At 40.6% G+C, this 12,354-nt stretch overlaps 1 protein-coding gene across 6 annotated transcripts in view; it reads left to right on the top strand.

The window, feature by feature from the left end:
- Positions 1-10,527, top strand: part of FGFR3 (fibroblast growth factor receptor 3) — a 109,265-nt gene extending 98,738 nt beyond the window's left edge. For all 6 annotated transcript variants that reach the window (XM_075571186.1, XM_075571181.1, XM_075571178.1 and 3 more), the window contains 2 exons: positions 3,469-3,574; positions 4,992-10,527. In XM_075571186.1, the coding sequence (XP_075427301.1) occupies positions 3,469-3,574; positions 4,992-5,156 (271 nt within the window). In that variant the 3' untranslated portion in view covers positions 5,157-10,527. The remainder of the gene's footprint in view (positions 1-3,468; positions 3,575-4,991) is intronic.
- Positions 10,528-12,354: the final 1,827 nt, after the last annotated feature.

The raw sequence follows: 12,354 nt of genomic DNA, 5'->3' as shown, positions 1-12,354 counted from the left end.
ACATACACGGAGCATAACTAGGCTCTGCCATGGGTTACTCGTATCCCAATACAGAAGAACTAATTTATTCTGCTCTACATCCATATACTGTGTGTGTGTGTGTGTGTGTATTATGGTTTATATATATATATATATATATATATATATACATGTAGAGGTTTCAGTACCGTGTTAGCCGAGCTTCGTTACGGGGGAAGGACCAGCACAGATAACATTCCAATAGACACTGTTTATAGTATAGCTTTTGCTTGCTTCATTCATTGTAACATCGCCGGAAGAAGAGATCAGTGTATCTCGAAAGCTCGCACAAATAAAAGCATTTCGTTAGCCACAGAACGGTATCATCTATTTATTTTTTGATTATATATATTATATATTATATTATATTTGATTATATATATATATATATATGCAAATACAACTGTATGCTCATCTGCATGTCTTAGGCAGGTCTGCAACCCCGCCTTTCACCATTATCACCCAGCATACAGCACTTCCACTGCAGCAAGGGATTCTGGGAAATGACATGCAAATGTATATACATACACATATATATTGTGTGTATGTATGATAAGATCAGTGGTGTGTTCCTGATATTACCTCAACTATAGTCTTTTTTTTTCTTTCTGTGTGAAATAAGCAACTTGCTCTGCAGTTTCTGAAATACACGACAGGTGACAAGTTCTCAACTAAACAGAACAATGTTATAACCTGAGGGCCGGGCAGCTAGGTCATTGTGCTTCCAGCGCACGGGTAATAACCTTTATAACTAACAATATATTTTATATTGAATTAAAGAAGGCACTTAATATCCTGGGGTAAAAAAGCCAAAATAATAACATGAATTTAGAAATGATCGTAAGAATCTCTGTATTGTGATTATTGGGTCCAATTATTTTGCTGCTACCAGTAGGTCAGCGGTTTTCAACCTTTGTTCTTCTCGGGCACCTCTAATCCCAGAGCTCAGTTGCTGAGACACTCCTGCGATAGGACGGTGTCACAGAAAACACAGGACAGAGAGACACAGGCACGGAGTCAGAGGGGGCACATGGTCACAGAAAACACACACACCAACAGGACAGTCACAGAAAACACACACCAACAGGACAGTCACAGAAAACACACCCAAACACATACACACCAACAGGACAGAACAAATACACACACACACCAACAGGACAGAATACACATGCACACATCAACAGAACAGAACAAATACAGGCAGTCCTTGCATTTCCGACAGAATGCGTCCCACGGGACAGTCGGAAAGCGGGACCCATGTTAACCGGCGGCGGTTTCCGTCGGATACGCGAAAACGGCGTCGGATAATGCGTTTTTGGTCTGCATTATGCGCCATCGGAAAATGCATCAGATGGAAAGCGGAATGTCGTAAAGCGAGGACTACCTCTACCATACACACCAACAGGACAGAACAAATACACACACACACCAACAGGACAGAACAAATACACACACACCAACAGGACAGAACAAATACACACACACACCAACAGGACAGAACAAATACACACACACACCAACAGGACAGAACAAATACACACACACACCAACAGGACAGAACAAATACACACACACACCAACAGGACAGAACAAATACACACACACACCAACAGGACAGAACAAATACACACACACACCAACAGGACAGAACAAATACACACACACCAACAGGACAGAACAAATACACACACACCAACAGGACAGAACAAATACACACACACACCAACAGGACAGAACAAATACAGACACACACCAACAGGACAGAACAAATACACACACACACCAACAGGACAGAACAAATACACACACACCAACAGGACAGAACAAATACACACACACACCAACAGGACAGAACAAATACACACACACACCAACAGGACAGAACAAATACACACACACACCAACAGGACAGAACAAATACACACACACACCAACAGGACAGAACAAATACACACACACACCAACAGGACAGAACAAATACACACACACCAACAGGACAGAACAAATACACACACACCAACAGGACAGAACAAATACACACACACCAACAGGACAGAACAAATACACACACACCAACAGGACAGAACAAATACACACACACCAACAGGACAGAACAAATACACATACACACCCAACAGGAACGAACAAATATACACAGGACTGTCACCAAGCCTCACCTCTCTGGCCCATGCTGCATCCTCCTCTGCTTGGCCACACCCCGGACTCCAGACACCACCTCCTGATTGGCTGCATTACCCAGCAGCAGCCAATCAGGATAGAGGAAACTGCTCAGCCCCCTTTTGATCCGCGGAACCCTGCTTGGGAATCGCTGCAGTAGATATTATACATGTTGCCTCTCTGTGCTTATGGAAACCCAGGATCTCTCTCCGTAGTCTCACCAGCTATAAGAATGTTCCTTTTTCTATGTTTAGCAAACTCATTGTGCAAAGGAGCCTGCAACATAATGCTTTCCTGGACCCTTTAGCGCAGAGATCGTTAAAGCAGCAATACTACCTTCCATTTGTATTATTTTTATTATTATTTTTTGTATATGTAAAACATGTGACAATGTATAATTCTACATTCTTACCTACGCTGGCAATCGTTTGATGCTCCTGTTCGAAATCTTTCAAAATTCTGATTGTGTGCCCAACATTATGTCGGCTTCAGTCAGTGTAATTCAGCAGCTACAATGTATCCTTATATTACAAAGGTAACATCTATTGTTACAGTTTACAGCTCAAACTGCTGGGAACATTGGCAACACATGATCACAAACAGGAAAGTGTTGCAAAGATCTTGCACTGCTTGGGGAGTGGGTTAAAACCTGCTATAGAAATCAAAGGATACTTTAAAACTGATTTAAAATGGCATTAAGTGTTGAATAAAAACAAGAAACAAATAAAAACCAGTCACTATTATCTAATACTTCCAAACTGATTTATATATTTAAAAAAATAAAATAAGATTTCCCACGTTTTGCTGCTTTAACTTGCATTATAATCTCACACACCGACATTTTGTTTGCCTTTGTATTTATTAGAAATAATAAATGAATCAGGTTGGTGGAAATAGCTGCTTAAGCTGAGGTTTTCTTGCTTGGCTTGCTGGAGAATCCTGTGTATGAGACCCAATTCATGTGCAAATTTTTGTTTTCTATTGACACTAACTTACTGTGCAACGAATGGGGTTTTCATCAACAACTTCCCTAATGTCTCCATCTTGTGGTTGAGATACCTGCTCAAGTTTTTTTTTTTTTTTATTTTTGTTATGCACAATATTTAACATGCTTTGCTGCTGCTTCCTGTCATTCTGACTGAGCCACTGGTTGAACCACGTGTGCTGAAGATATCCTTAAACGCTGGCCATGTTGGTGGCCCTTGAGGACTGGAGTTGGCCGTCCCTGGACTAGAACTTCCTTAATCACCTGCGTCTCCTTTTCCTCAGCTACATGATAATGAGGGAGTGCTGGCACGCGGTCCCGTCGCAAAGACCAACCTTCAAGCAGTTAGTGGAAGACCTGGACCGTGTACTCACTGTAACATCTACCGATGTAAGTAAATACTTCCATTTCTCCTATGGTCCACTTGAGCTTTTCTCTAGGCTTTAGTCGGGGTGAAGCTCTAGTTCGCAACAAGTAACGGTCACAGCAAAGTTAAAGCCGTACTCGCCCCCTTTTAATATTTGCTTCACATTTCAAGCTGGGTTTCCAAACTATATAAAAATGACAATGAAAATGGAAATTAAAATTGCAACCCGCAGAAGTGTCCTGAAACATAGTAATAATAACATGTTCTTGTATAGTGCTGCTAGTTTTACGTAGTGCTTTACAGAGACATTTTGCAGACACAGTCCCTGCCCCGTGGAGCTTACAATTGATGTTTTTGGTGTCTGAGGCACAGGGAGGTAAAGTGACATGCCCAAGGTCACAAGAAGCCGACACCAGGAATTGAACCAGGTTCCCCTACGTACCAGTCAATGTCTTTACTCACTGAGCCGCTCGTTCTCCCATGTCTCCCCTTTACATAGTGTGTGAAGCTTGTGCTGGTGGCTTGTTGGACGCTTGTCCCAAACCGAGAAACCATTAGGGCTGATTGTTATTAAAGATCTAAGAAACAGCAGAGGTATCCTAGAGCGAGATCTTCGTTAACCACGCGGACACATAAATATAATGTTTCTTGGGATGGCGAAACTACTTCCATTTCAACAAATTCCTTCCATATGAATAATAATGACCTCCCCTTCGTTAAAATGGCCAACCTTAGTTGTATCAAGAATGATGTGCAATGCTGCTCTGAACTCCTGCTGCACATTAGCTTAAGGTTTGTTCGACTTCCCCGACACACAAAGGAGGTCTGTTCATTGGGAGGAACACTTTATTTTCTTAGACTTAATTGCGGCAATTTTTTTGTGAAATGAAGGACATTACTTTTAAAGCCGCAGTCTTGATTACTTGTTCCGTATTCTTCACACAATGATCATTCGGAACCGATCGTTTCTTGCGAAATTACACTAAACCGCGCATTTTATTATAAAATAAATGACTGTTTAAGAATTGTTTCCAGGGCTACATTAAATATTGGCCATTGTCTGATTTCTCGGATTAGTTTAGGTTTTCTCTTGTACGTTAATTTTGACAGGACTTCAAATATTATTCCCAGGAAAGGCATCATTAAAATATTTAGTTCCTGTCTGTTTATTATGTGGTGACTTAGGAGAAAAAGTAGCTGCTCTTGAACTTCAAAGTCCCTGGCAGCATGGGTTAGAAACAAAAATATAGTGTTCATCCTTTTTTTGCCTTTTGCACTGAAGAGCAAGTAGAACGTGTAGATCTATTTTCCACTGCGGCCAACCAGGATCTTGGCGACCACCTTGGATCTCCTTGGCTCTCAAATGGTGCAAGAAGTAGGTTCTCAGCCTTTCTAACAAGGTGTTTCAATGAAAATATTGTGTTTTTCTGGTTGTTTCAGGAGTACCTGGACCTCTCGGTGCCATTTGAGCAGTATTCACCAGCGTGCCAGGACAGCCACAGCACCTGTTCATCTGGGGACGACTCTGTCTTTGCACACGACATTTTGCCCGACGAGCCATGTCTTCCCAAGCACCAGCAGTACGCCGGTGCCATCAGAACATGACTTCAGCAGATCAACAACACCGGAGGAATGTAGACTCGAGGCGCATGGACAAAACTGCCCGGTCGTTTAAGAGGATTGTATTTTTGAGCCGTAGAAATTACTTGCTGTACGCAAAGTCAAGAAGCACTGTTTGGCCTGAAGGAACTAATCTCGTGCCAAGATACAAAAAAAAAAATTGCAAAAAAAAAAGCGTGTGTGTATATATACAGTATATATAGAGTATATACCTTTATATATATATATATATATATATATATATATATATATATATATATATATATATAAAAAGGAGAATGTTCAAGCTAGGGGAACTTATCCCGTGACCTCTAGTAATATGCTATAGAGTGCCAGACAACCATTCTGTGCCTGCAATGCAAGGAAAAGAAAGACAAGAAATGATGTGTAAAGAGAAAAAAAAAAAAAATCTGTCAAGAATGTAAACCTGTTCCTTTTATGCAATCTGATGAACCTTTTTGGGTGGAGCTGAAAGGCTCCTTTGCCTCCAGGGATTCAATTACTTTGTAACCGTGCTATGGGTTTCTGTATTCACCGGTAAATTACTTGTATGCTAAAAAAAAAAAAATATGCAGCCGCGGTGGGGAAAAAAGCTAATGCTTCTTGATGAGACATTTGCCGGGAAGTAAATAGAGAACACGGTTTTAAAAAGCGACACCCGTTTAGCTGCGAACAAGTGCTTTTGTAAAGTACGCGGCTAAAATGGTAACATACACCGGGCGCCTTTCACTGGGCTGTAAAATCGCTTTCAATTGTAGGATAGGGGTGCGCAAAGCTTTCACTCTGCGCCCCCCTGGTGGCTCTCCCCCCCCCCCCCTGCTCGCGCAGCCCCCCTCCCCCTTCTCTTACCTTGTCTCTGGCGTTTATGACGCCACGTTGCCATGGCGACGTGTCACCCGGAGATAATGTAAGGGACCTTACAGAGGCCTCACGCGCTCCCCCAGGCATTTAATTTAAATGCCGTTGGGAAGAGAGCGGAGGCTCTAAGCGCCGCGCCCCTCCAGAAAATCTTGGGCACCCCGGTGTTAGAGAACAGTTCAGCTCCATTCAAATGAAGGAGGACGTAAAACCTCCCCCAACACGGGAACGCGGCTTCACAGCGTATCGAATAGGAGCCGTTGTTGTTAGTAGAATAGATAAACGGAGAGCAAATCGTTCTCCGTGGTTTTTATTATTATTTTCTTTACTAATTCTGGGTTGTATCAGAATAATGCAACTAATTAGCACAGTTTGACTTTCAAAGAATTTTTATTCCGAGGTTCGGAGCTACATTCTGTCCAAATGCAAACAAAATAAGAAAATCCCATAGTACAGTTGTAGCCATATTGACCCTGAAAAAAAATGCAGATTTCTCGTCGGCTGTGATCCCTTTAAAGTGGAACGACAAGAGAATCCTTTAATAAATTAAATGATAGAGCCCCTAAGACAGGCCTGCACAACTCCAGTCCTCGAGGGCCGCAAACAGGCCAGGTTTTTAGGATATCCCTACTTCAGCACAGCTGGCTCAATTAGTGGCTCAGTATGACTGAGCCACTAATTGAGTCAGCTGTGCTGATTGAGGGATATCCTGAAAACCTGGCCTGTTTGCAGCCCTGGAGGACTGCATGTTCCCATGGTGTAATTACCATAATAATACGCTACATGTACCCAATCCTTTTCAAATCAACATTTTCCCGTGTTTCAACTGGAGGCAACATTTACGGGTCCCTGTAGGCAGGAGCCTTTAATTTATTTCAAAATGGTTTATTACAGAATACAGTGTAAATGAGCATACGTACATAGTGTATATATAAGAAAATGCAGAAATGTATAAAAGTACTAACCATCTCACAGCGATATATCCTCAAAGAATAATTGTCTTCACAGAAGAAAAAAGAAAGAAAAAAAAAGCATTGCAATCTAGGATAATACTGATCTGGTCAATAGAATTGTTTTATATTGTCACAGTTTTGTTTTAAAAATTGTATTTTTGTTTAACCTGTATATTTGTAAAGTTATTTATAGACTTTAACATATGTTCTTTGGTTTAAATAGCTTCGCCTTCATGTAAACACCGTACGTTCACAGATTTTAAGTTTAATTTATTAACGGTAAAAAACGACATTCTGCTTTTTTTTGTGTGTGTGGTTTTCAAAATATTGGGAAAAGTAAAAAATGTTTAGGCCCTTGTCACTTCACTGCATTTACAGGTGAATCTCCTGCTTTACTTATTTTGAAAGCGAGTTCAGTATAATGCCCTTTCAAGCAGATTACCAACCTTTTTTTCTCTAGCTTTTTACATTTTTATTTAAGAAGGCCCCGAAGCCTGCAGTAAAGTTTTCACATGGCAACTTCTATTGGTTCATTCCCATTTCCCAACTCCACCAGGCAGCACTGAGCTTCTTGCCATGCAGAATAAAAATGATTTTTTTTTTCTAAAACAATTCTTAATCTTACATTTTTTTTGGGAGGTTTATTAATGACAAGTGAGAGTCATTTGCCACTGGGCTCAGCCGGAGGGTTTAAGAGACGCTCCGGGAAGGAATTTTTGTTGTTGTTGTGAAGTTGACCCAGAGATCAGTAGGGGCAGCAGCATCATCCGTTTTACCATGAAATCCTAAACCCTTTCTCAGTGGCTTTATGGATACACCAGTAATGGGGAAGCTGAAGTGGTATACAGGCATACCCCACATTAGCGTACGCAATGGGACCGGAGCATGTATGTAAAGCGAAAATGTACTTAAAGTGAAGCACTACCGTTTTTCCACTTATCGATGCATGTACTGTACTGCAAACGTCATATACTTGCATAACTGATGGAAATAAGGCATTTGTAACAGGCTCTATAGTCTCCCCGCTTGCGCACAGCTTCGGTACAGGTAGGGAGCGGGTATTGCTGTTCAGGACGTGCTGACTGGTGCATGTGTGAGCTGCCGTTTGCCTATTGAGCGAGATGTACTTACTCGCAAGTGTACTTAAAGTGAGTGTCCTTAAACCGGGGTATGCCTGTATGGAGCACCTGGTTTCTGTGACTGGATATATGAACATGCAGCATGCCAACATAAGAATAGATAGGCCAGGGGTGGCTATTCCAGTCCTCAAGGGCCACCAACAGGCCAAGGTTTCAGGGTAATCCTTGCTTCAGCACAGGTGGCTCAGTCAATGGCTGCATCACCTGTGCTGAAGCAGGGATAGCATGAAAACCTGGCCTGTTGATGGCCCTTGAGGACTGGAGTTGGCCACCTCTGACATAGCAGTGCCTGGTCTGGCTACCGTGGCGACGGTTTAATAAGGTGCGATGTAACAGCATGTTCTATATAATTGGCGTGGAAGAGGAGGGAGACGAGAGAAAAAAATTCAAATAGTTGATTTTTGCATATTCCTGCGGGGAAAAGAAACTACCTTCATTTGTAATTAAAGCCGTTTCTCCTTTAACATCTTTTTATTTTGTGTTAAACAATAAAAGAAGCTGCATTGTAATAAATAAAACTAAGGGGGGGGGGGAAGGGTAGGGTGGGCAGCCATATCACTGTATGTTATGGACTCATTTTTCAGGAATAAAATACACGGTTTAAATCTGTGAGCAGGTGGGAAAAAAACTAGAGATGAATACGCATCAAACTGTACAGTATGGAAGAAATCTATCAAATAAATATTCCGGGGGACCTGTCCCTTTAATAACTTTATGCGTGGGTGTATATGTATATACTGTACTTGCTCTCTTGCAGTAGTGGACAGCACAGTCACCGAGAGAACTATTTCCAACAGCTTTCAAAAGTTAATTTATAATTTAATTTTTTACTTTAATTTACTGTCTTTTTTTTTAATGTCTGCTGAAAGAAAAAGAAAAAGTTGTAGCATTCAAAGTACTTTTGAACAAGCCGATGTGATCGTCCTGGATAGCGCTGCATATTGTATGGCTAGCGCATCTTATACCTACCCATCACGGCAATGCGCTATGCCAGGCTTGAAAGAACGCATCATGGTTATGTCACATATCTGAAGAATCACCTCTGGTTGCGTTTGCTGTATTGTGTTAAACCTGTTTATATATCGATTCAGTTTATGAGTTTATCCTGGATTGCAATGAAAAAGATGCTAGCGTGATGCAATACCACCCATTGGTGGTTAAATTCAGTAAGTCAATCTGTTTGTGTTTGGTTGGAAAAACAACCAGCTCGTTCCATCACTTTAACCCACTGTTCCCTTATTTTATTTTTCATATGAAGGTTTGGTTTTTGCGTGACTTCTAGGAGCAGCAGCAGCAGCAGCAGCAGCAGCAAAGCAATGTGTTAACTTTGAATTGTATGTTTAAGTTATACCCTTACCTGTGCAGTCACCTTGCTGAGTGCTCAAAACGGCTGCAGAGAGAGTGGAACATGCAGATATTATTGTTTTGAATAGCGGGGGTGCTCTGATCAACTGCATTATTTTCTTCTGTTGGATAGTATATCGAAATATATATTTTGCGTATCACGCCTTGCGTGTGTCTGGGTGCCAAATAAGTAGTTTTAAAGCACATTGGTGTGAACGAGTGGGATATAGCACAGTATTTGCAGACATGAGTTAAAAAGTCACGGCTATGGTTTCACGGTGCTAAATTCATCTTGCTCGCACAAAGTTGAATTTGCGTCTGGTTTTATCTTCCACCGTTTCGCCAGCATGCGTTTTACAGTAAGCAGTGCTGCCCTGGTGGCAAATTGGGTGTTTGTTTTTCATTTTCTTCACTTACGTCTGTGCCATATAGAGCTCTTATTCATGAGGGGTTGGGGGGGGGGGAGAGGAGAGGATGACCTTTATTACGATTTTTGCATTAGACTTTGAGTTTCGAGAAGGTTATACTAGATAGGGCTTTTTTTTTTTTTCTTTTTTTTTTTTTAATTTAAAAAAAAATAAATACAAATATTTTCTTACAAATGTCTGCTAATTGTGTACATTCCAAGTACCCAACGCGTTGTTTTCCAATACTGAAAAAAAAAATTTGTACAAAATCGTGCATGATTTCAAATGTTACTAGATATTATAAATATATATATAATTTATTGAGGTTTTTACAGGTGTATCTGTTGTAGACTATGACTTTAACATTTCTTATTCAACGCTTATATAGTTTTTATAGCCCGAACTGTTACCTTTTGAAAGCTAAAAAGAATCTGACTTTGTTACGATTTATACTGTTAAAGTTACATTCCACAGATTTGCATTCGGTAGCCTGATTTTGTTAGGGAAATGGTTCAGTTTTATTGGAATAGTTCTTTGCCTGACCTATGCTGCTGTAGTGAAGGTGTGAGATGAACACCGTACAAATACTATTCTGCTTTTTGTTAACGTGGCAAACGTAACTTTTACCGAACAATAAAGACAAACATGACTTGTTGGCGGGTGAACGTTCTTGTGTTAAAACTCCAGTCGCCTGTTAGAATAAGCATCACCTTCTGTACTTGCAGACGGGCCAGCACTGTTTTATATTCGCTTTGTGCCTGTATTTCACACCACTCTGCTCTCTCACATTCCATACCTTTTTGGCTTCGTCAATGATCTCTGCAGTGACTTGTGTATCCAAGCTGGCTATGTTTAAATTCCTTTTCTCTTCCATCCTAATTTTCACCTTTTTTTTCCTTTTTTTGTTTTTCTTTCATGAAGTATAAAATAACTGGTAAGTCTGGATAAAATGGAGAAGTGTTAAGGGGCGTATTTCTGAAGCTTGCTATGCCATAAAACAGTCTTTCATTGAAACAAAACTGTTCGTTTTAACAATTAAGAGGCACTTAATGTTTTTAGGCCCATGATACAAAGCGGTGCTCTGCCATAAGACTCCTTTCGGCACCAGAAGATGCATTGCGCTCTGTTTATTTGACACTTTATTGTTTGAGTCTTACTTGTCGGAACTTGCCCGTTAAGATGTTTTTGCAGTATTTATTTATTTATAAAATGTTTTACTAGCAAATAATACATTGAGGGTTAGTTACCGCTCGTTTTCAAGTATGTCCTGGGCACAGAGTTATGATGACAGATACATGGTTACAAATACAGTTACATAAGTGAGCAGGGTATACATTATATACAAGACATTGCATGCACAGTTAAAGATAATATATGTTATAGGCGTATGTAATAGTTACAGACCAGATTAAAATGTGAGACAGCCTTAGTTTTGAAAGAACTTAGACTGGTGGCGGCTGTGAGAGTCTCCGGTACATTGTTCCAGTTGTGGCATTATGAATTTTGTCTGATTTTAAAATCCTGCAATGCATTGTTGTTGCTTCACCTTTGCATTAAAGTCCATGTCTTCATCTGAAATGCTACTAAAATCAATAGCATTTGCCATAGAAAAGAAATTCATATCCAATTGTAACACATTTCATAAATAACAGCGAGCACACGGAGCAGCTTTCAAGTATCGGAGGAGTGAAGAAAAGGGATTTCAAAATCTCTGCCAGTATCATTTAAAAAATTTTTTAAAATGGGTGGATTTGCCTTGTTTATGGCAAAGTGCTTTAGCTGATGGGATGAAGTGATGATAATAGATTCTGGTAATATAGCAGATGAAATTGATTAAAAATATATATATATATATATATTTCCGAAAGTTTAACAGTGAAGAATGTTTAATGTATTTAATGTGCTGACTAGTTATTAAACATTAAATAATTATCATCAGGAATAACAATGGGCAAATCCCAAGTAACCAAAATGAGGTAAATAGGCAAATAAAACAGGACACTTTATTATTATTTATGTAACAGGTATTCCCCCCCCCCCCCAATCGCAGATATAGTGTGGGGTGCAAGGGAACATACAAAGTTACCATAGGTGTGGTGCATTACCTGTTGGCTCGCAGGAGGGCTGAGCTTCCGCCACGGGAACCTGGGGCAATTATACTAGGGGTACTCACTTACAACGATGCAGCGCCTCCACCTGCGATGGCTCCCACCAGAGGGGGAGTGATTCCTCGCAGGACAATCAATAATACCATACACAGTGATTTATATATTAACTAATACCATTTACTGGGAACAGCATATAACACATCATCACATCAATACCATAACATATCAGAACAGGTGTCCCTCTCTCGAGGAGACACTTACTGCGACGTCCAGCAGGACGCTTCCCCAACACCAGGTGATCCCACCCAGTGTCCAAAGAACCCCACCCAATGTCCCGCACTCTTGCAGAGAGAGGCAATGGGTGACTGCGCAGT

Source organism: Ascaphus truei, chromosome 1 (assembly GCF_040206685.1).
Source record: "Ascaphus truei isolate aAscTru1 chromosome 1, aAscTru1.hap1, whole genome shotgun sequence".
Taxonomy (NCBI): Eukaryota; Metazoa; Chordata; class Amphibia; order Anura; family Ascaphidae; genus Ascaphus; species Ascaphus truei.
This window is presented reverse-complemented; position numbering and strand designations above follow the sequence as displayed.